The sequence below is a fragment of the Ictidomys tridecemlineatus genome, chromosome 6, assembly GCF_052094955.1.
Source record: "Ictidomys tridecemlineatus isolate mIctTri1 chromosome 6, mIctTri1.hap1, whole genome shotgun sequence".
NCBI classification, from domain to species: domain Eukaryota; kingdom Metazoa; phylum Chordata; class Mammalia; order Rodentia; family Sciuridae; genus Ictidomys; species Ictidomys tridecemlineatus.
This window is the reverse complement of record NC_135482.1, coordinates 87,141,449-87,166,623: the sequence shown is the minus strand read 5'-3', so window position 1 is coordinate 87,166,623 and position 25,175 is coordinate 87,141,449. Positions and strand designations below refer to the sequence as shown.

General features: G+C 33.2%; 2 protein-coding genes across 3 annotated transcripts in view; one reads left to right on the top strand and one right to left on the bottom strand.

Moving 5' to 3' along the window:
• Nucleotides 1-406: 406 nt before the first annotated feature.
• Pyroxd1 (pyridine nucleotide-disulphide oxidoreductase domain 1) lies at nucleotides 407-23,828 on the top strand. Its single transcript, XM_078015118.1, has 12 exons — nucleotides 407-596; nucleotides 2,656-2,736; nucleotides 5,851-5,970; nucleotides 8,788-8,916; nucleotides 10,945-11,018; nucleotides 13,682-13,842; nucleotides 14,662-14,762; nucleotides 16,863-16,998; nucleotides 18,154-18,266; nucleotides 18,856-18,978; nucleotides 22,466-22,603; nucleotides 23,417-23,828. The coding sequence occupies exons 1-12, from the start codon at nucleotides 513-515 to the stop codon at nucleotides 23,663-23,665; spliced, it is 1,509 nt and encodes a 502-aa protein (XP_077871244.1). The 5' UTR covers nucleotides 407-512; the 3' UTR covers nucleotides 23,666-23,828.
• Nucleotides 23,829-25,175, bottom strand: part of Recql (RecQ like helicase) — a 34,691-nt gene continuing 33,344 nt past the window's right edge. For both annotated transcript variants that reach the window (XM_078015116.1, XM_078015117.1), the window contains one exon: nucleotides 23,829-24,883. In XM_078015116.1, the coding sequence (XP_077871242.1) occupies nucleotides 24,737-24,883 (147 nt within the window). In that variant the 3' untranslated portion in view covers nucleotides 23,829-24,736. The remainder of the gene's footprint in view (nucleotides 24,884-25,175) is intronic.

Sequence of the window (25,175 nt, the reverse complement as noted above, 5' to 3'; positions counted from 1 at the left end):
TTTGTGCTTCCACAAAAAAACTTCGGTTGTTAGGTGATGGGTGGCACCCAAGTTTTCCTCAAATGCTTCAGTTTCTTCATCTACAAAATGTGAGCTGTGGGCTAGCATGTGGATACGCAAAGGCTCCTCCTCTCACTGAGTTTAAAATGGGAGCCTCTATCAGTTCTTGCAGAAAAAGAATAATGACAACTTAAAAGCAATTCCTCTTTCGGCGACAGAAACCAATCTTCTTTCTTTTTTAATCTTCTCTTTATCGAACCTTCGAGGAAAAACTAAATTCAGGAGTAGTAAAAGTAACACTAAACTCTGGAAACCACGTGATGTCCTGTTGCTTCTGAAGCGCGACCAGCGGCAGATATGCACAAAGAGCAAGTATGAACTTCCAGGCACCCGTAGGTCAGAGTCTCCAAATCAGGGGCCGGAAGTGAGTGCTGACAGAGGCTTCCTTTCCGGGAACGCGAATTCCCAAAGTTCCCTTACTATCTTCAGGAAATTCTTGAGAGTTCGAGGACATGGAGGCAGCGTGCCCTCCCGTGAGGACTGGCAAGTTCGTGGTGGTGGGCGGCGGCATCGCGGGCGTCACGTGTGCCGAGCAGGTGCGGCGGGTGCGCGGGCGGCTCCGCCTCTTCCCACCCCCACCCCCTCTCCCGCGACCCCTCCCTGGTGGTTCTCGGAGTCCCGCTTTCGCCACGCCCTTTACCCTCGCGTCTTCTGGGTTCCCAGATGTTAAACTCTGCGTGGTAACTTCCACAGAAAATCTTCAGTACCTCGCAAGCGTTATCTCAGGGGCAGGGATGAGAGGGAAGCAAATTATTAGCCGAGAAACCAAACCTGGCTGAACCAGGCTCTGGTCCCCGTGATGCCGGGAAAAGAGGGCTTTGCATTTGGACAGAAAATTTCAGCCTGCTTTTAAAGTTGTCTTAGCTGGTTACATTTAATTGCCAGACAGGTGCCAACTCCTTAGTATATTGTAACTAATGGATGAAGAAACCCTTAAATAAATATCTTGAACTTTGAATTCCCCAACTAGGAGAGATTTCATCTCTGGTGATGTTTTGTAAAACAACCAGCAGGGATTAAATACAACTAGAGAATTATTTTCTGATTATAATGAATAACTGAACCATTTATATTTATATACCTGTGTGTATTTCAAAAAAAAGATGATTTTGATGATACAAAGTAATCACTGAAATCAAATCACTCCATTGTGTTCACTGTTAAATCTTAGGAACGCTTCTGGAGTTGATAGGGAGTGAATTAAAAGAAGAGGTATATTTTTTTCAAAGATGGCTTTTTAGCTTAGTATCAAAGAATGAGTGAAAGTCATCAGATGATATTCCAAAGGAAGGCAACGTTATAATCTGCTGTGGAAAAGCATGATGCCATTTGGAAGCAGCAAAGCTCAGTGCACATGATGCTTTGGGGTGTTGGCCAGAGATTAAAGCATGAGGTTTGGCAAAGACCAGATCATAAAGGATCTTATAAATTATGCTAAGAATTTAGAGAGAAGCTGGTGGCGTTGGCGCAGGCCTATAATCCCAGCGGCTGGGGAGGCAGAGGCAGTAGAATCCCAAGTTCAAAGCTAGTCTCAGCAATGGGGAGATACTAAGCAACTCAGTGAGACCCTGTCTCTAAATAAAATACAAGAAAGGGCTGGGGACGTGACTCATTGTTTGATTGCCCCTGAGTTCAATTCCTAGTACTCCCCCTCCCCACCCCATTCCTCCAAAATTTAGAATTTACAAGTAGTCGGGTGATTGTAAGCAGTGGAGTACAGTGATCAAAGAAAAGATCTTGAAAGATGATTTAGTTATAGTGTATATGAGGCAGTGGCAACTGATTAATACTGTTGGTTTTTTTTTTCAGTAGTATAAAGAAGCTGTGGGTATCTGATGTAGCAATGTAAATAGAGAGGAGATTAATTACAGAATATACACAAGAAAGATGGAGAGAGTTTTGTCAAATACAATAGAAAATTCAAATAAGGAGAAAGTAAAGATCCCATAGATTTTAAGGATTATATAGATTGGTGGAGTTGAGGAAATAGATTTTGACATATAAATGGTTTAAGTTCAAAGTGAGGAAAAGAGCTTGTAGCTAAAGGAAAATAATTGAACAATAGCAAGTTAAGTCTAAATTTTGTTAAAGCTAATATTAAAATAACTGTCTTCTCAGAATATGAACTGGTCAAAATGAGGAAATAGAAGCTCCAAAGCACTTAGGAAAGATGCTAAGTAATATTGACAGTTCAATTTTTTCCCATAGAAGATGAATGAAAATATTTTAAAATAAATGGGAGTTAATTTTACTGTTAGTCAGGTTTATTGTCATCTATATAGCTTTAAACTGGTATACAAAATAGTTTAAAGGATACTTCTTTATATTTTCTTGCTCAGGAATTCTTTGTTAATGTTTAATGTAAATGATACTCATTTTATCAATATAAGAGTTTAACATTCCTTATTCACTGCCCTATAAATATGAACAGGACCCAGAATAACAAAAACCTTTAGATGAGGAATAATTCAGTTTTTAATTTCACTAGTTAATAACATTATTAAAACTGTATTATCCCACCCCCCCACACACATACATCATTTTTATAGCAAGACCTAAAGTTATTTATCATGTTTCTCTTTTTTCAAAAATAAGTTGGCGATTAACTTTCCATCAGAAGATATTCTCCTGGTAACAGCTTCTCCTGTTATTAAAGCAGTTACAAATTTCAAGCAGGTAAGAAATTTGTATAACTTTAATATTAATTTGAAAAAAAAACAAAGTAATTTGTGTAGTAGTTAGAAGTGGTTTTTCTTTTTTAAAATTGAAGAGAAATAATTGTACATATATATGATGTCTTTTTAATATATATATATATATATATATATATATATATATATATATATATATATAGTTGTTGATAGACCTTTATTTTATGTATTTATATGTGGTGCTAAGAATTGAACCCAGTGTTTCACACATGCCAGGCAAGCGCTGTACCCCTGAGCCCCAGCCCCAGCCTCACCATGATGTTTTGATGAATGTATATACAGTGTGGGATGACTAAATCATTATTTAACTCACTATCATTTTTTTTATGATGAGAACAGTTAAAATATATCTTTAGCAAATTCCAAATGTGCAATATATTATTATTAATTTTACTGATCAGGATGTGCAACAGATCTCTTGAAATGATTCTTCCTAACTGAAGTTTTGTTTCCTTGATCAAGATCACCATAATGCCTCTACTCCCCAGTCTTCAGTAAACACAATTAGTTTCCACATATAAGTGAGATCATATGGTATGGCTCTCTATTATGCTTATTTCACTAGCATAATGTCCTCCAGGCTTATCCATATTGTCATCTGACAGGATTTCTTCCTTTTTAAAAGCTGAATAGTATTTCATTGTGCGTAAATAGCACATTGCCTGTATCTGTTTATCCAATGATGAACACTCAGGTTGCTTTCATACTTTGATTGTTGTGAATAATGCTGCAGTGAACATAAAAGGACAAATATCACTAGGAGGTGCTGATTTAATTTCTTTTGTAGATATACTTTCTAGTGGATTGCTATATGATATGTCACTTCTATTTTTTAATTTTTTGAAGAACCTTATTATTTTCCATCAGGCTATACTAATTTACACTTCTGCCAGCATTGTATCAGGGTTTCCTTTTCTCCATATCCTCACCAGCACTTTTTATCTTTTGGATAGAAGCCATCCTGACAGGTGTGAAGTAATAATCTCATTTGGGTTTTGATTTTCATTTCCTAAATTAGTGATTTTGAGTACTTTTTTATATATGTTATCTATTTTTATGTCTTCTTTGAAGAAATGGCTGTAGAGGTCTTTTGACCATTTTTAAAATCAGGCTATTAGTTTTCTTACTATGAGTTATTTGGATTCCTGATATATTTTATTTATTAATGCCTTAACACATACATATGGTTTGAAGATATTTTTGACACTCTATAGATTATCTCTTCATCCTGTTGTTTTCTTTTCTGTGCAGAAACTTTTTAGTTTGATATAATTCCATTTGTTTATTTGTAATTTTTTGCCTATGCTTTGAGATCATACCCAAAAATTCCTTCCCCAGATTATATCATGGAGATTTTTCCCCCTATTATTTTTTCTCTTAGTTGTATAGTTTCAATGTTTACCCTAAAGGCTTTGATCTATTTTGACTCAGTTTTTGTGTATGGTGTGAACTGAGGGTATAATTTTATTTTCTGCATGGGATGTCAGTTTGCCCAATATCGTTTATTGAAAAAAAAATTGTCCTTTCCTCATTTTGTGTTCTTAGCACATTTGTTGAAAATCAGTTAACCATAAATATGTGGATTTATTTCTGGGCTCTTGTGTTCCATTGATCTATTTATCTCTTTTTATACCAGTATGATGCTATTTTGATTACTGCACTTTTATGATATAACTTCAGATCAGATAGTTTGATGACTCCAGCTTTATTCTTTCTTGCTCAAGATTCCTCAAGCTGTTTTGGCTCTTTTCTTTTCCTACATGAATTTTAGGATTATGTTTCTATTTCTATAAAAATGTCAATCAAATTTTGGTAGCGATTGTTGAATTCGTAGATGGCTTTGGGTAGTATAGACATTTTTTCTATTTTGGAAAATATGGTCATTTTTCATTTAAAAATATATCATTTTAACAAGTATTAGATATATTATGCTTGCTTTTACATGAATTAAGAAATACTTAGAAATTTTTTCAGCTTTAATTTCTAATGTGGCAAATATTGATCTGTGTAATTCATACAGACAAAAATTCTTTGAGGTTCTCAATAATTTGTAAGTATATAAAGAAAATAAAAATATTTTTGATACCAAAAAGTGTAAGAATACACAGGCCATATAGTGTAGGATTTCCAAGATTGTTTTGTTCCTGCACAGCAAACTAGGTAAGAACTAGAAAAACTAGGTAGTTTAATTTATGATGGGTTTTCAGGATAATTAATGGTTAAGGATAAAATAGCAAAGAAGTAAAGGGTTAGGACAAAAGATGAAATGATCCACTTTAGAATCTTAGCTGGATAGGAAAAATAGTAAGTTTGAGAGAATGTTGATGATCTTCAAGAACAGGAAAGAAGAATACAAAGACTAGGTCACAATAAGGTTAGCTGGTAAGTAGAATAAAAAAGCTAGAAGAATACAGAAATAGATAAGATGCTGGTTTAAACTATGGAAAAGTAAATACTGTTAGCTGTCTTTTTATAAGCCAAGAAACTAACACTCAGAAGTGTCAGAACTGATGTTTGAGTTCAAGTCTTAAAATACAGAGAGAGCCTCATCCTCTTTTCACTGTTTATAATGCATGTATTAATCAGTTTTTCCATTACTGTGACAAATACCTGAGATAATCAACTTAAAAGTAAGAAATATTTGTTTTGTCTCAGTTTCAGATGTCTCAGTCCATTGCCAGTGTTTCTAGGCCTGTAGTAAACTAGAACATCATGGTGGAAAGCATGTCCTGAAGCACAGCTCTTCACCTAATGGAAGCTGGGAAGCAAAGAAAAGGGGATAGAATCTAAATATCCTCTTCAAGGCATGCCCCTGATTATCTGACTTCCTTCCCCTAGGCTCCGCCTCCTAAAAGTTCCACCACCTCCCTGTTATGCCACTTCTGGCACCAAACCTTTAGCATGTGGGCCTTTGGGAGACGTGTAAGATCCAAACCATAACAATGCAGTTGGCCAACTTTCTTGTTTTAAGAACATGAAGTAATTGTGTATTTTAAAAATGAAAGTATTTTATTAATATTCTTAAAACATCTTTTTAAAATATACTTTTTTTTTCTTTTTACCTTTCAATCTAATAAAGGTTTCTAAAATTTTGGAAGAATTTGATGTTGAAGAACAACCAAGTACCATGTTAGAAAATCGCTTCCCCAACATTAGGGTTTTAGAATCTGGAGTAAAGCAACTGAAGAGTGAAGAACATGTAAGATACTTTCATTAAAAGTTATTTTTCTACTGTTAAATCTTGGTGAGGTTTGACTGTCTTCTTTTTTACCCCACTTCCATTCACAATCATTTAAATCCCTAAAATGTAAAGTTTAGAGGCATTTATTTCCATTATTAAAAAATTTACACTTTTGGCCAGGTGTGGTGGCACACACCTGGATTTCCAGTTACTCAGAAGGCTAAGGCAGGACAATTGCAAGTTCAAAAGAGCAATCTGGGCAACTTAGTGAGACCCTGACTCAAAAAGTAAAAAGAGCTGGGAATGTAGCTCAGCGGTAAAGCACCCAAGGGTTTGATCTCATGTACTGCAAAGATTAAATTTAAAAAAGAAAGAAAAATAACACTTTTGAAGATTTTGTTGTAATTATATAGTGAGTGTGTCCTTTTAGTTTCTACATTTCAAATTTCATTACTGTTTATAAAATGTTTTTGAAGTACTACATTAGATACAAGGATATACTAGGAATAATACAAGTTTAGCTCCTCTAAGCTGTCAGTATCATAGGGTATATAGACATGCCTAGTATGTATCATATACAATATAGACATGCCTATTATGTATGTAAAAAAAAAATCCTAAAAATACTGTTGAAGCTCTGATACTAGGTATTTAGGAGAACTTCACAGAGGGAGTAATATATTTGAGCTAGGTTTTAAAAGATGGGTGAGGGTTTTTCAGGTAGAAAAGGGCATTCTAGGAAGAGTAAATCAATGTTCAAAGAGCCAAAAGAAGGAAAAAGAGGCTAAGAAATAGTGTGGATGTTAAAGGACTTAGGATGTGAGTAAATAAAAGAAAATGGCAATCAAGGCTGGATTGTAAAGAGCTTTTTATATCATGGCAAGAAGTTGAATTTATTTTATATTCAGTCACAATTGTAAAAGTAGAAAAATTTTAAATAATTTTTAGTAAGACATATCTACAATAATGTCCAAGATGAACTGAGGTGGAGCCAAGTACTGGTAGCCAACAACCATATTAATAGGCAATTGTACTCATACAAAATGATGTAAGTCCTGAGTTAAGACAGGGACAAGGTAGCTAGAAAACATGTCCCAAATTTAAGAGATATTTCTACTATATATTCAGCAGGACTCAGTAACCCCTTGCACATGAGAATAAGTAAGGCAGTCTCAAGAAAGGATGTTATCAGATGATTGAAAATATCCTCAGATGAACTTTAGGCAAATAGTAAATGGGGTTTGTAGCTATTTCAGCTATAAAATGGGTGAAATGCAAATAATTCCATATAAAGAAAGTTAGGAATACTGAGTTTTAGGAGAAAAAAATTTAAAATACGAATTCTAAAATTGAAGTAAGTGTCTAATACATTTAATGGTAGTACATATTCCAGATAACATCCATGTCAAGTTGTTTTGCAAATTGAGTGGATTCTCAAAAACAAGAATTTATATATTAGTGCCTCCCACTACTATTTGAAAAGTATGATACGTGTGTTACATATCTGCATTCTTATCCATCATCCTGTTCATTCCTTAGTGAATTAGAAATAATGTTTTATTTTCATGTCTACTTCCAAAAATTTAGCAGTAGCTAATGAAAAATGTTTTTGTGGTGCTTGTTTTTATAGTAGCTAAATATGAATTAGTTTTCAAGTTTGATCAGTGACTACAATATAATATTATATTTTATTATTTTTAAAATTTTGAGACAGGGTCTCACTAAATTGCTTAGGGCCTTGCCAAGTTGCTGAGGCTGGCCTTGAACTTGGGATCCTCCTATCTCAGCCTCCCAGTATAAATTCTATTTCTGTCAGATAAAATTCTAACCAGATTATCTGAAGGAAGACTTGTATAATATTTCCATATGGATTATATTTGGTTGGATTGTGGTTTAATGTGTTTTTATGCAGATGAAGAGTTAAATTGGGTAATAAATATCTTTATGGGTAATAAATATTTGAATGATTTGCTAAGTTTTATAAATTAAATGTATAGCACAAATGAAAACCTCCAAAGTCAAGCATTTCTCATAATAGTATGCACTTATGTCTGCTTTCTAATCTCCTAGAATTACATTTTCATTCAGTACTAAGGAACAAAAACAGTGAATCTTTAATATGTATTTTTAGATTCACTGATATTATGAAAAATTAATATAAAAAACTTCAAAGCCAATGCATGCAAAATTGAGGTTAACATGTTTTTCAATTGTATTAAAATGTAATCTCTCAAAACATTTAGTTTGCTAAAAGTTATTATTATTTTATTTAAGCAACTTTTTAGCACATCTAATATTTTTAGATTAAAAAGACACATTATAACCTCCTATACCACATACTCCTTCCCTGAACCCATATCAGATATTAAGGTATGATAGGATTAGAATCACTAGATATTACAGTAACTTCCACTGGGAATAAAAGAATTTTCACCATGACCTATTCCCATGATAAAAAAAACTGATCAAAATGCTCAATTTTAAAGTTCTTTATCAAGTTTAGTTTTTAATCTGAGGTCAACCTACCTTTCCAGACATTATGAGAGTCCTTAAAATTTTATTGCAGAACTTGTGTGGATGTACTTTTTTAAAAAGTCCAGAGGCAAGAGAATGATTTTCATCAGATCTTCAAAATGACTTATGACACTAAACTGATTAGAAATCACTTAACTAGAGAATATAGGCTTATGCTTTGCTATAACTAAGAATTGAGTGCCACCAAGAGGCAACCATATTATGTTATCTCGCTTTTGTCTTATTAAAGTTTTAATTTTTAAGTGAAATTGTACCCATGTATGTTTCTCTTCTTCCTTTCATTGCTGTGTGTACTTACAGTGCATATTCACAGAAGATGGCAGTCAGCATGTGTACAAAAAACTCTGTCTGTGTGCTGGAGCTAAACCAAAATTGATATGTGAAGGAAATCCTTATGTATTAGGAATTCGTGATACAGACAGTGCTCAGGTAATATTTTAAGGTTGGGTCATAGGAAGGGAACTTGAAGTTTCCTTAGACTTTTCAACATCTGAACCATAGTGTTCCATGTATAATGTTAAATTTTAAATTTATCAGGGCAGAAGGAAGATTTCTCATAAACCAGAATGATTATAATGTTTTATTATTGCCAACTTTAGTTTGTTTTTTGTTGATAATTTATCTTATGTTTTAGTTCAGTCGAATGTCCTATATTTGTTTGGCTGTCACGTAGGTTAGATATAGTGCCTGTGCTGAATGGTATAGCTTACATTGCACACATATCAATTACTCCAGTTTGGGAACATTTGATTTGCAACCTAAACAACATAACAATCTTTTTCCAAAAAGGTATTGCATATCTTAAATTTGTGATCTTATTGCTCAGCAAAGAAATTATATTCATAATTTCTTTGGTATGAAATCATGGAACTGATAAAGGTTTATGGCTTGGTTGGTTTATTGCTATTCCACCGAACAAGGATAAACCATCCAAGAACGTGAAATGTTTATATGTGCAACGTTTTTTGGTAATTTATTTATTGTTACCAAGAAGCTCTTCCTGGTTTCATGCCAATACTTTGTAATTCCCAAGATTACTGCTCCTGTTATGATTTTGCATTTATGTAACATTTTAACTTCATTAAAATTGCTGTTTTCTTTCAACCTACTTTTAATTAGGAATTTAGGAAAAAAACATTATCTATGATTATCCTCTCATAAATAGTATAGGTTCATACTATCAGAATTTGAGTTTGGAACTGTTTTAGGTAGATCTTCAATATACATGAACATACGAATACATCATAGATATTGAACAGCACACATGAACATATATTGAATTCTCATGAAAATCTTGATATTCAGGAAAGTCTTTGTTACAAAGGTAGCTTGGGATGAAAGACAAAGGAAAGCATTTATAATATCAGGAGGGAACTACCTAGCAGAGTGGTTTACAAATAGAACACTGAGATTTTTACTTTAGAACAGATAAAAAGTGGAAGTACAACATCTGTTATACTTCAGGTTTAACATATGTATAGTTTAAACTCATGCCTTTCATCTCTATGTCTAGTGCTCTTTATAAACCTTTCTTAAATTGCAGTATCCTCAATGAAGAACAAACTAAACTTAGCTTCTGTTTCTTTCTACAGTAGAATTTTTAAAAAGTAATTTTTAGTGAACATTAAATTTAGGGGCCAATTTAATAACAATGGTAAGTTAGATAATAGGAGAAAATTTTTTTGCTCAGATGTAATTCTGAAGCAATAAGACAAGTCTGTACTTTTAAAAGGTCCAGAGGAATGGCCACTGACTTCTCCAAGCTGAACATAAGTCTCTTTTTTTTGGGGGGGGGGTGTCAAGTAGTTCTCCTATAATGGTAAATACATTTTTTCAATAATTGTTAGACAGTATTACATGTCTGCTACTCCTAATAGCTTTATCACGTCATATAAACAGTCCTTCAGAAATATTAAGGGATATAGTTACTTATTTCCATTTAGAGTTAAGAAACCTAAGGCATAGTGGTTAAGCATCTTGCCCCAGGTCATCTATTAGGAACTGCTAAAGCCAGTGACTCTGGAGCCTGTTCTCTTAATCACTATGTTGTTATGCTTCTCATTCCTGAAAATTTTTATGTTGAGAGACTCTAAGGAAACAGGTCCACTGAGAGGCTAGGTAAAAAGAATAAAAATTGATTTGGTCAAACAGTTGGAAATGTGGTAACCTTGACAATACCTCTTGCTGAAATTCTGAAGTACTTCACATACAGTGACATAAAAGGCAAGAAAAATCAGGATAGGCCTTGCTACAAAGGCAGCTTGGAATGAAACAAAGGGGAACATTGTAATAATTGAGAGGATAATATTCTGGTAGTATGGGGAAGTGAGATTTATTTTATTGTTCCTTTATAAATTTGATAAAACACATTTTTTAGAATATTATCAGTAAAGCCTCTTGCTTCAGGTATTGTCCACTATTTCAAAACACTGTCTTATTATTTTCTTTTTTATATAGGAATTTCAGAAACAGCTTACTAAAGCTAAAAGAATAATGATCATAGGAAACGGTGGTATTGCACTTGAGTTAGTGTAAGTATGTTTTAAAATATTATTTAAGAATTGCTCTGTGGTTCATATGATTATTAGCAGAAAACATACCCTGAAAATCAAAGATAAACATAACTATTTTTCAGTGTTCTAAAGGAAAAAAAAATAGTTCTTATGGAACCCATCTCTGTAGAAATTTCCTCACAAAACATAAAGGATTTGGGAATGCTTTTGGTCTGAAGGGCTGATAAACTGGTGGCCGGGAAGTTTTCATGCATAGATGTGCTTTATAACTATGCACTGTGTATAAAAATAACTTACATGTATACACCTAAGAAATTTCATGGCCTATACACTTTTTATTGCTTATACCCACCCTCCTTCACTCATTTAATTTGTTACCTGTCTGGCCAGTGAAACCCAATAACAGTAGACATGGTACTCCCAGGGCTAGGGATATAGCTCAGTTGGTAGAGTGCTTGCCTTGCATATGCAAGGCCCTGGGTTCAGTCACCACCACCACCCCAACAACAACAACAAAAAAGATGTGGTTCTCCCAATTCTTAGTTTTGTTTGTTTGTTTGGGGGGGGGGCGGGTAATATTTTCATTTTAAGATGATATTTCAAGTTCAAAAAAATGTTGAGAAATAGCCTATTGTGAACTGCAGAACACTAGTTCACTTTCCTTGTGATTTTTGTCTTTCAGTAGGTGGCTAACATACATAGTCTAGATCTCTTTTGGGCCAGAAAGTTTGGGTCAAATCACAGAAGGAAAAACTTGAATAAAAATAAGGAATATGCCAAGCCTGCCTTTGCTTATGCATCCACTCCAACTCTTAGAATAGTTTTTGCCCTTGTGTTTTTAGGATGGTCAATCCCATTGGAAGCCTATAAGAGTTCAGCAATAACTTAAGTTTTAGAGGTAGCAATCATTATTATGATAGGAAGCTTCTGTCATTGTATAGAAAAAATGCAGAGAAAATTCTAGAGTAGTAACCAAAATTCAAGCCATGGGGGGAGAGGCACAGATGTAGAAGGGGCTTCAGATTGTTTGTACATGTGACAGATAATCTTCATCAGCTGTCACCAAAAGTATCATATAATAATTATTATAATTTACATTTAAAAGCTTTCTTATGTTCCAAAATGTTTATAGTCTCCAACATTTAATCTTTTATCATTTTCTTTATGTTGAAGAATGAAGACTATAAACATGGATAAAACATAATTTTACACACAGTAAGCTATTTGACAGCTTAAGAATGGTCACAAGTATTGCTATTCTGTGTTTGGATCCATTGAATGATTAGTTCTCTGTCTCCCAGGATGAAAAATGACATATGTAAACCCTTTCTACTCTTTAATACCATCTGTGTTCCACAGAGACTAACACTAATTTTGTTCATCAGTATCCCCTTATTATCTGTTTCTTCTTTCCAAGTACAGATTAATTCTTTCCTTTTCAAACAGTTTTTCACAATTTTACCAAACTGTGATACCACGCTATTGTCTATTTTTTGAGTGGTTTTAAAAATAAAAGTATTTCATCTATGTGTGATACCTTCAAGCTTGTATATCTTGATGAGACCTCAATTTAGGTTAAGAGAAGAAGATTAAAGGCTGAGGAAGAGCAAGTTCAGGACTACTTTGTGGTGATTACTTAAAATAACTGTGGCCTACAAGTCAATCATAAGTATATTAAACTACGCTGATGTTTTTATACTGCTATATTAAGGTATGAAAAACCATAAATTTCTCATTTATAAAAAGGAAAGCATTTCATGATAACTATATGACTATATGTAAATTGAGAAAGATTATCAAATAGGTATGTATTCATTTTCTGCTGATAAGCAATGTCTTACCTAACCAACATAAAATAGAATTCTCTCCCAGTAATCTAAAATTTAGTGACTAAATGTTAGCATTGGAGAGTAGGAAAAATAAAGTAACACTGGATAAGGCAAAGGGCTTCTTTCCAGTATGTCAAAAAAACATGAATAGCATGTGACCAGGAGTATGATGTACTAAAAAGATCTTCTCATGGTTATTATTAGTCTTGAAAAGTCACATAACCTGTGTTACATTATACCAGTCCAAGAGATTAAAATGGCAATTTGTTTGAACCATTAAAAATGTTTCCAAAGAAGTCAACTATTCCCAATACTGTAGCTATTTACCATCTATCCATTATTGATTGCACTATAACCATATGAACAAAACCTTGTGTACATCTGGAGGACAGTTGCATAAAACTTGAACACTCTGAAATGATATTCATTGTAATAAAATTTTTCTTAATGTTAAGTACATATATTTAGTATTCTTTTGTTTTGCTTTTGGATTGAACCCAGGGGCACTTTACCACAGAGCTACATCTCCTGCCCTTTTTATTTTTATTTTGAGACAAGGTCTTGCTGAGTTTCTTAGGGCATTGCCAGATTGCTGAGGCTAGTCTCAAATTTGCAATTCTCCTGCCTCAGTTTTCAGTCACTGAGATTTCAGGAATATACCACCGTATGCAACTATTTATTGTATTTTTATTATTCTTAAAGTGTATTATGTTACTCTTTATAATCAGTCTTTCCAAATTTGTCTAAAAATGTTTGTTACTTTTGCTTTAAAAGATAATTGTTATTTGCAGATACAGAGATTTCTCCTTGGACCTTTGAAATTATGTCATATAACCTTAATATTTGTTTCAGATATGAAATTGAAGGCTGTGAAGTTATTTGGGCCATTAAAGATAAAGCTATTGGGAATACTTTCTTTGATGTAGGAGCTGCAGAATTTTTGACTTCCAAACTCATTTCTGAAAAACCAGAGACTAATATTTTACATAAAAGAACTAGATATACAACTGAAGGTATGTATGCCATCTAGTTCATTAATTCTCATATGGAATTTTTTAAACTATACACAAAAGGGCTATAAAATTTTAGCAAAATATATTTGGTATATAAGACTATGGATATTTATTCCTGTATCTTTATATGAAGTTTTCAGATTTTCTAAAACATATATACAATTGAGAAATTTAGAATGAATTAAATAAACCAGCCCATTTGCCTCTTTGCAAACAGATGCTATAGGGCAGTACCCAAGGTAATTTTCTAAAATACCACAAGTACAAACCTCACAATTTTTGTTGTTATTGCTGTTGTTTAATAGCTTTTAAGAAAAATTCTGGGCTGGGGATGTGGCTCAAGTGGTAGCGCGCTCGCCTGGCATGTGTGCGGCCTGGGTTTGATCCTCATCACCACATACAAACAAAGATGATGTGTCCGCCCAGGGGAAAAATATATTAAAAAAATTCTCTCTCTCTCTCTCTAAAAGAAAAAAGAAAAAAAGAAAAATTCTGACTTATAAAATTCAAAACAAAAAATTTGTAAGTTTTGAAGTTCTTAAAAGTTCATAAAATTTGAAAATCTGACAACTAATTTTCTTACCCTTCAAATTATCTAGGTATGTAATATCCAAAAAAATACATCAAGTGTTATTTATACACAATACTTAATGGAAGGATTATCCATTTTATAGGTATAAACCAAACAATATTAAAAAGAATGAAATGATTAATGCTTAGTTTAGTCACGAATGAGAATCATACATTGCCTAAAGTTTCAGAACACAGGCATAATTTTCTGCCTGGCAATTTGTAAATCATCTGAGTTCATTTTTTCAGGAAAGAAAAAAGAAGCAAGAACCAAAGTTAATGCTGATAATGTAGGCAGTGCCTTGGGACCAGACTGGCATGAAGGGTTGAGTCTTAAAGGAACAAAAGAGGTATGTGTCATACACTGGCTAAATATATTTAAATGCAATGTTAGATTCGTGAGGCATTTGTTAACGTTAGCCAAAGAATTGGTAGGTCACTTTACTTTATAAATCCATAGTGCTAGGAAAGGACTCAAAGCCATTTGGCCTAGATGCCCACCAAAGATAGGTGAATATGAAATTTATCCAACTCTCAGTCTTCCTCTTAACTCTGAAGGCATAGAAATTTCCAAACCCTGATTACACTGAACACACCTGTCCTCTTTTAATCTTTTCTTCAAGATCACTTCAGATACTTCTGTTACACTTATAAAGTTTGTTAGATAACCCTATCTCTCACAAAACTCAACTCAAAATGCATCAAGGACTTAGAAATAAAACCAGAGACCCTGCGTCTAATAGAAGAAAAAGTAGGCCCTAATCTCCATCATATGGGATTAGGCCCCAACTTCCTTAGTAAGACTCCTGTAGCACAAGAATTAAAACCAAGAATCAATAAATGGAATAGACTCAGACTAAGAAGTTTCTTCCCCGCAAAAAAATAAATAAATAAAAGCAATCTGTGAGGTGAATAACTATCCTACATTTGGGGAGCAAATTTTTACCCCTCACACATCAGATAGAGCACTAATCTCTAGGTTATACAAAGAACTCAAAAAGTTAAAACACTGAAAAAATAAATAACCCAATCAATAAATGGGCCAGGAACCTGAACAGACTCTTCTCAGATGATGATATACAATCAGTCAACAAATATGTGAAAAAATGTTCATCATCACTAGCAATTAGAGAAATGCAAATCAAAACCACTCTAAGATTTCATCTCACTCCAGTCAGAATGGCAGCTATTATGAATACAATCAACAGTAAGTGTTAGCAAGGATGTGGGGGAAAAGGTACCCTCATACACTGCTGGTGGGACTACAAACTGATGCAGCCAATATGGAAAGCAGTATGGAGATTTCTTGGAAAATTGGAAATGGAACCACCATTTGACCCAGCTATCCCTCTCGTGGGTCTATACCCAAAGGACTTAAAATACTGCCAAGGACAAGCCACATCAATGTTTATAGCAGAACAATTCACAATAGCTAAACTGTGGAACCAACCTAGATGCCCTTCAATAGATGAATGAATAAAAAAACTGTGGCATATATACACAATGGAATATTACTCTGCAATAAAAGAGAGTAAAATCATAGCATTTGCAGGTAAATGGATGGAGTTAGAGAAGATAATGCTAGGTGATGTTAGCCAATCCCAAAAAAACAAATTGGTGTGAATATACTTTGTATACAATCAGAGATATGAAAAATTGTGCTCTATATGTGTAATAAGAATTATAATGCATTCTACTGTCATATATAAATAAAAAATAATTTTAAAAAAAGAGTAGAAAATTCAAAAAAAAAGTTGGTTAGATAGGTTCAAACACATTCACTTAATATCCTAATTGGATAAGCAGATTACTTGCTATTATTCATTAACTATTTTAAATGTTTGACAGTTGTTAAAAAGCTGTCATATTTTAAAAGGAGTATGCATAGAGTTCTTAATAACTCTCTGATTTCTTTAAAACAATTTTTTCAGCTTTGGATAAGTAAGAGGGTCTGGCTACATGGTATACTTAATTTGGAGGATGGGATTATACAGAATCATTTCTTTCTGTACTCTTAGATCCTACGATTGTTTTTTTTAACACAATAATACAGTTCAATAAACCTTTACTGAATATCTACTATTTTCCTAGGACTAGTAAAGTGCTAGGTTCTGGAATTTTTCTGAAGAAGTTTTTATAGTCTGTTACTATTCTAATTTTCAAACTATGCATGTGTAATTATCCGGCTAAGAATGAAAAGCATCCCCTCCATTCTATTTGCCAGTGCAAATGCGAGGTCTCTTTAAAGTACTGAATGCATTTCTGCTCATTCCTCTTATGCACAAAAATGGAGAGGTTTTTGGGGGGTATCCAAAGTAATTCATATCTAAGTATTGTTTTTCCCCTCTATGTTTCTGCAAGTGTATTATAGTTATTTTCTTCATCTTTGGTAACACAAGTTATTTTCTTGAAGTATTAGAGTAACCATTTTTTTTTCTTTTTACTTCTAGTTTTCTCGTAAAATTCATATTGAAACTATGTGTGAAGTAAAGAAAATCTATCTTCAGGAAGAATTTAGAATTCTAAAGAAAAAGTCCTGTACTTTCCCAAGAGACCTTCATAATGAATCAGTTAAAGGTGATAAAGGTAAAATATATAACAACTTATTTTAAAGGAATACAGTCTTGCTGTCTTATATTTTAAAACTTCAGATTTCTATATAAAATTTAAGTAAAAAATAAAGCCATAATTGAATAACATTAAGTCATTTCATTTTACTACTTATTCTTTAAAATTTCTAATAAATTATATAAGGCTTTAAATTTTACACAGTGCTTGGACTGTCTCAGCTCAACGAGTTAATCAATATATTACAGCTCAAAACAAATCATATTACAAATAAATTTTTTTAAAATCCTAAAGTTAGTTGAGGTAAAGTGACTTCCCTTAATTGGATTGAAAATTTCTGTATTTAGGAATAGGATATAGATTTTCTATGTCCTATTCCACATTCCCATGAAAACTACTATTCTACACTCTTGTGCATTATTTGAAGAAATATATGATTATATAATTCTCCTGCTCCAAATTCTTTTCAGTTTTTCCATAGGAAAAGGGAGTGTTCAAGATGAACTATGTACTATGAAGAAAAACACTGAAGAATAAACTAGTTGGGGGGCTGGGGATGTGGCTCAAGTGGTAGCATGCTCGCCTGGCATGCATGCGGCCGGGGTTTGATCCTCAGCACCACATACAAAGATGTTGTGTCCGCCGAAAAAAACTAAAAAAAATAAATAAATATTAAAAAAATTTTTTTTAAAATAAACTAGTTGGATCAAACAGTATAAAATATTCATGAAAATTTTCAAGGAAATAATTTAGAAAGTGATTATCAGTTAAATTTACTTTGTTAAAATGTATATGTCCAAGTTTGAAGGAAAACATGTAGAATGCCATGTTTTTTGTAATTATACCCCAAATAAGATGACGTACCTTATAAAAAAGTACCTTATAAAAATTATCCAAGGGTATTATTCTAAACTCATTTCCCTCTTTTTTTTTTTCCTTTTCCAGTTTTTGTTGTAGAGGACACAATATCTTTATGTATTTTTATGTGGTGCTGAAGATCAAACCCAGTATCTCACATGTGCTAGGCAAGCACTCTACCACCGAGCTACAACCCCAGCCCTCTTTCTTCTTCATTTCTAGTTGTTATATTCATGTAATGCAGTGAATAATTGCTGGTGATTATATCTGAGAATAAAGTTTTTTTTGTTTGTTTGTTTTGTTTTGTTTTTTAAGAGATGTGGCCTGTGTATGTGGAATTGACCAATGAAAAGATATACGGCTGTGACTTCATTGTCAGTGCTACAGGAGTTACACCAAATATAGAACCTTTTCTCAGTGGTAACAATGTAAGATAAAATTTTTTGTCTAACTATGATTATTTTTAAAGTATTAACTTTTATGAAGATTTCTTCTCAAGCATGAAAAATTGTTTTAGTATTAACATATAACTTAAGATGGCTGAAAACAGTTTGGTTTATAGCCAAGCTTTGATTTACAGTATTCTTTATTGTTTAAAATACTTAATATCAGCATAATGTCTTCAAGGTACATAACATACAATTTATCTAAACTTTAGTAAGAGACTAACATCTCCTATGAATTCTCAAATGTGACTCTTTTTTAATTATTTACTGATTGCTATGCAGCAAAAGCTTATAAAAACAGGAATGTTTCTGTAATTATGGGTGGTATAGTCATATGATTATTAAATATTTTTTGATGTTGAAATTCTGAGAATTTTTTTCTGATTCTGTAGTTAGTAGGAATTTGATCCCTGGAAATTCAGCTTAGGTGTCTAAATTTGGCAGCTGTTTTTCACTTTCTCATTAAAGATCAGCACACCAAGGAGTAAAAATTTCACTTGGTCTTTTACTTTAGAATGAAAAACTTGTTTCATTTTTCTCAACACTTATTGCTTATAAGGAACATTTTTAGTTTGAACTAGGAGAAGATGGTGGCCTGAAAGTGAATGACCATATGCACACATCCCTTCCTGATATCTATGCTGCAGGTGACATCTGCACTGCCTCTTGGCAACCTAGCCCAGTCTGGCAGCAGGTAAGCTCAAATTTATGGTCATTTGTTTTTGTTAGATAATGCACTTGAAAATAAATCAGTTGCTATCAACAAGTCCAACTTTTTAATTTTCCAGCTTTTCTACTTTAAGGAGGACTCTTATATCACAGTCATTTTCTGATGTTAAAAAAATAAAACTAGTTTTTTTCCCCCTTTTTGGTAAGTTATACCATAGTAGATTGAGATATCTATTTTCTTTTCCTTTTACATAGTTTTATTGAACACCTGTTGTTTCACCACTTTATTCTCACATCAAGCCTCACACAGTTCAGTGTAGCAGATGTTTCCATCTCCATTGACTCCTGGGATATCTACTGAGAAGGGGTATGAAGTTGAGAATATCAGTAGAGTGAGCCAGAGTCAGCCTTAGAATCCAGGTCTGACTTCAAAGCTCAAGCTGAGATATTTTTTAATTTAAAAGAAATTATGGGCTAGTATTTTTTTCATTTTCATATGCCTATCAGTTCTGTCCAATTGTACTTTCTGTGATGGAAATTCTATAATTCTGTTCTATAATTCTGTACTGTCTAATCTGACAGCCCCTAGCAGCACATGTCACATGAGTACTTTTAAGTATAGCTGATATGACTGAGGAACTTAACTTTTTGGTTTTATTTACTCTTAATTATATTTAAAAGCTACATGTGGCTAGTCACAACCTTATAGTCACAACCATAGCAGAGCTTTTAATTTAAACAATGAAAATGACTCAGATCATAGATTACATAAAGCCTCCTATTCCTGGGTAACTCTATTATGGTAATCATTACTGATTAATTTTCTTATAGTGAATTGCTTTCCTCCACCTAACAATTCCCAACTGGCTCTGCACTTCCTCCTTTCCTCACACCCTAGCCTATTTCCTTCTAGTGGGAGAATAATAATACTAGAGGAAGATAATTAAAAATACAAGGAGGTTATGTGAGAAGGGGTAAAGATAAGAGACATATTACAGATAAAAGAACCTTAGTTAAAAAGACAAGTTCTTGGTTAGAGCTATTATTCATTCAGATTAACTATAGGGTATAATGTAGTGAGAAAGTACTGCATATTTGAAGAGGCAGTGTCATTTTTTTATTTAATGTAGAATAGACATCAATACTGTCAGTCTTCTTGTTTGCAACATAGCTTCTTTTCAGTTTTCTCCATCATCCTTTGTCATTTTTTGTGGTATAACTGTTACAATTTTTTTTTTTTGCGGGGGTGGTGGTGGTACTGGGAATTAAAATCGACCACTGAGCCACAACTCCAGCCCTATTTCTATTTTATTTTAGAGACAGGGTCTCAGTGAGTTGCCTAGGGACTGCTTTTGCTGAGGCTGTCTTTGAACTCAACAGTCGTCCTGCCTCAAGCCTCTGGAGATGCTAGGATTAAAGGTGTGCACCACCACACCTGGCAGTTGTCAAAAATTTTTAATTAGGAGTTTGTGAGATTTTTTACAAACATTTTAAACCCACTAAGATGAATTATTCCTTTAATATGCTATAATTTTATACAGGGAAAATATTAAAAAATAAACAGACATCTCTTATTTTGAGTAAATCTAATAGATTCCATTTCTTAATTTGCAGAAGCAATAAAATATTAATTTTATATAGCCCAAGATGCAAACTCAAGGAATATTGAGGCTGGATTACACTAGGTAATGGCCCAGCAACATGATAGTGCAGGCCACTTCTTATAGCCATTGTCCAGCTATTACTGTGCTCAGTTAACTCTGATTTCTTACAATATTCTACCTTTTTACTTCATTAAACCTACCTTGTTTATAAAGATTTTTTTAAGTCACTTCTAGAAATGCTCAAAGTTCATGCCTATATTGTATTGTTTTTGCACACAAAAGTCAGTATTAAGGTACATATGCACACACAGAGGTGAAGAAGGAAACAAATTGCCTATTATAGGCCAACCTGTTCTCCCTGGAGAACAGCCATGTAGTAGGTAGTGGTGGTTATGCTTCAGGTGAAGAAACTGAGGCTCAAAAAGATAAATAAATGTGTAGAAGAATGAAATTCACATTTACTGTTACTCCCAAGGCCAGTATTTTCTGTTATACCAGGGAATTCCAAAATTTATAGAAATATAATAAAAATACAATAGAGGGGAAATTAGTTCTGTCAAAGAGATGACATTGCATGACTTTCCAGAATTGATTGCTGAAATCTGATATGATACCTTAGGGCTGGCACCAGCTGACAAATATCTGTATCTGGCTGACCATAGGTTAAGTGTACAGTAGGATTTTAACCATCTGATGCCTAAATCTAAAGGTTACTAGACTGTGGACCAAATTTTTCAGAGATTGGCATCTCTCTCAATGCTTAAGACAAACTTTGATGTGGGGACTGGTTAATTAAAATTTCATTTTCAGTGTACCTGAAATATTTTCATAATATTTAGTAGAAATTTTATTAAAATATACATGTGATTGCTGTCATACTATTACCTGTAATAGGCCAGGGGTGTCTCTCTGCTCTTGTATTCTTGCAGAAGAAAATGTGAAGCAAGCAGGACACGAAATGTAGTGGAAGTATACATAGCAAAGTTTATTGGAGGAACAGGGAAAGACCCTCAAAGAAGCGGGTGGATCATCTCAAAGAAGAGAGAGATGTGGCACTCCTTTTTCCCTAGTTTTATTGGAAGGTCTTAAGGAATTTTCTAAAGAGAGCTGTCCTACGGCCTCTCAATTCTTAACTGACATTAGGATTACATCAAATTTTTAAATCCCTACCATGCATGGTCTTACCCACAGGTAACCAAGTGAAATCTCTGGAACAGGGTGGGAATTTTACCATTATAATTACATGCTAAAGATTGAATGGCAACTCTTGGTCATCTTGGCCTGTGCTGACTAGTTCTAATTGAAACTTGTATTTTGCAGATTTTATGGTCAGTGGGCTTTGCTTTTTAATAAGCCTATCTTCCCGAGTCTTGGAATTTTTGGTCTGTATGAAGAAGGTCATAAAAGTCCCCCCTCAGGGTAACTTGTGTTCATCTCAGCAGTGAGGAATCTTACAATCAAGAGTCTTAAAAGAGCAGCTCCACATATAACAGGTTGTTTGCTGAGGAATGTAATATGTCCTATGGATTTAAGCCAGAGCAGGGCCACAATGTCCTCAGGTCATTTGCTTTTTAAGAGAAAGCATGTGGCGGGCCAGCACATAGTTTTATCTATAGAATTATCTCTTTAGTTTCGTGTTCCTGCCACTCATTGTTGTCTTCTATTTACCAGTATCTTAATTTTTGAGGCACTAAATTGATTAAATTAACAGTTACCTAAGTCAGTTTAATTGGAGTACACAGGTAACTGCTTCAGTAAGATGATAACTGCCAGAACCAACTGATCTGAAAAACTATCAAACATTGTACCCTCTTTAAAGGAATGTACAGGTTAAAATGATAACATTTTCAAAAATGTTAAAATGTATAACATTTTTAAAAAATGTATAACATTTTTTCATTGTCTCAGATGAGGTTGTGGACCCAAGCCAGACAGATGGGATGGTATGCTGCAAAATGCATGGCTGCAGCTAGTTTGGGAGACTCTATTGACATGGATTTCAGCTTTGAACTGTTTGCTCATGTAACAAAATTTTTTAACTATAAGGTAAGATAATTAAGGAAATCATTGCCTTTTCTGTTAGTCTAGTACATAAATATGATTGATCATCTCATTTTCTTACTCAAAAATTTACTTGTTTTCAGTCATTTTTACAAAAATGACATTTTCTCTTTCTTGCCAGTCAGTGTCTAGAATTGCTTTTAATTCCTAATCTTAATTATTACCGTGTTACTATACTGTTTTACAGTTAAGATGGGGGAAAAAAAAAACTCTCCAGATTTATTTCCTATTGTACATTTCTGAGTTTTATTTGAGATTCACCTGTTAGCTGTCATACTCAATAATGAACCAGTTTCTCCTGTACATTTTAGTTCTCTTTGCATCACTCCAAAGCAGGTCTTTACCTTCCTAATTTATATATAAGGAAAAATACATTTGTAAGGCTCAGAGAGATTAAATAATTTGTCCATGAAAGCTCTCAGTTTTTTCAATCTTTAAACAATGACTCCAGTCGAATATAGTTCACATATCATGTATTTCTTCACTAGACATTTTTAATATTCATGTAGATTATAAAGTACATCCCCTTATATTCTCTAGACACTTTTAATGTTAATACTATACATTAACATATTCACTGATACTTTTAATATTAGTGCAGATTATGTGGTAGTGTTATATGTAGAATAAATGCATGACATTAGAATGTTTTCTTTGAGATCCTCCCCAATGACATTTTCAGCTAAAATTTTGTTGAACAGTTTTTCTGCTGGCTATTCTAGCTTGACCCAAAGTAACTGCACAATTTTATATTTCCTATTAGGTACTCACAAGAAACTTTTTTATCCCCATATACAGGTTGTATTGTTGGGAAAATACAATGCACAGGGCTTAGGTTCAGATCATGAATTAATGCTGAGGTGTACCAAAGGACAAGAATACGTCAAAGTCGTCATGCAAAATGGGCGAATGATGGGAGCTGTCTTAATTGGTGAAACTGATTTAGAGGAAACATTCGAAAATTTAATTCTAAACCAAATGGATCTTTCATCATATGGAGAAGATCTTCTAGATCCAAATATTGATATAGAAGATTATTTTGACTAAAATGGAAATTTCTTCAAGAACTATATAAAGGTCCAAATGAAGAAAACTGGAAGTCAGTAAAGTGAATCATTGCAATAATCTAATGATGGCCACACTGAAGTTATATATAGAAGTGATAATGATGTTAGTGGGAAAAGTATTAAATACAATTCTAAAGACGAAATCAGTTCAAATAATTTATTTATAGATATATTTCTAACACAAAATTGGCCCCTTATTATATAAGAAATCTTAAGTTACACATTTTTTTTTATATTTTGAACTTACTTATGATTTAGCTTGGGAGCATATTTAACCAAGTTCTTATCTATTTAGCCAAAATGTATTCTAATAGACCAGATCCATTTTTGACTGTAAAATGTCAAAGTAGGGATATAGTTTAAGAAAGCTTACAGTTTCATTTCCCTGAAATAGAGATGTAGCTGTAACTTATTTGCTAATGTTATTTATATTGATGTCTTATTCTTTTTGAATTATAGATATTTTTATAACCTGATGAATTCATTTTCATTATTCAGCTTAAAATATCACTCAGTTGTAGTGATGAGCCTGTGTCAGTTTAATAGTGCCATCAAAAAGTTACATTAAAAGAAAAAAATACATTTAGGTATACCAACACATAAAGACTGTAAGAAAGCCAGATGAATTTATTGTCAGTTATTTTGTATTTGTAAAATTTTGCATAAAAATTATTTGTATTTCTTGTTTTATATTGTAAAATTATAATTCTTTTAAAATATTTTTTAGTTATGCATGGGTATAATATCTTTATTTTGTTTATTTATTTTTATGTGGTGCTGAGGATTAAACCCAGTGCCTCAAATGTGGGAGGCAAGCACTCTACTACTGAGCCACAACCCCAGACCCAGTAAAATTATATAATTCTTGATTCCTAATTATTGATAATTAAAGGTCTCAAATTCTCAAATCTTCACAAAGATAAGCTCTAAAAATAGTTTTCTCTATATAAAGTATCAGTGAAATTGTTGTTAAAATAAACTATTAACTACAAAAATAATAATGTGTACATGCATAAACAGTTATTGTTGTGGAAAATTCGTAATAGTTATTTCAGGCGTCATCAATTTTTCTTTTCTTAGCCCCTGTATTCTTAGAACCAGACTGTTGAAGCATGTTTGTGGACTTCTGGAAGTTACCTGAAGTTTTTCCTTCCCTCTTTTTATCAGCTTGTTCAGAATAAGCTTCAGATGTCTCAACCTACAAAAAATAACAAAGCAAGCACCCTGGTAAAAATTCAGCTTTTCAGTTTCTCATGAGATTAATAATCTCAAAATATTCTTTATGTATCAGTTAGCTTATTCTTCATCCAGGAGTCTAGTTTTCACCTCCAAAATTCTCCTCAATCTGAGCCTAATCTGAAGAGGCCATGTTGTGTGAAAACAAACCTAAAGAAAACTGGTGGTGTCCTGAGACACAGTGGTTCCTGGCATGCTTTTGCAGGCTTGACAGTATTGGGTTTGTAACTCTGGAGTAGCATAGACAGATTTCC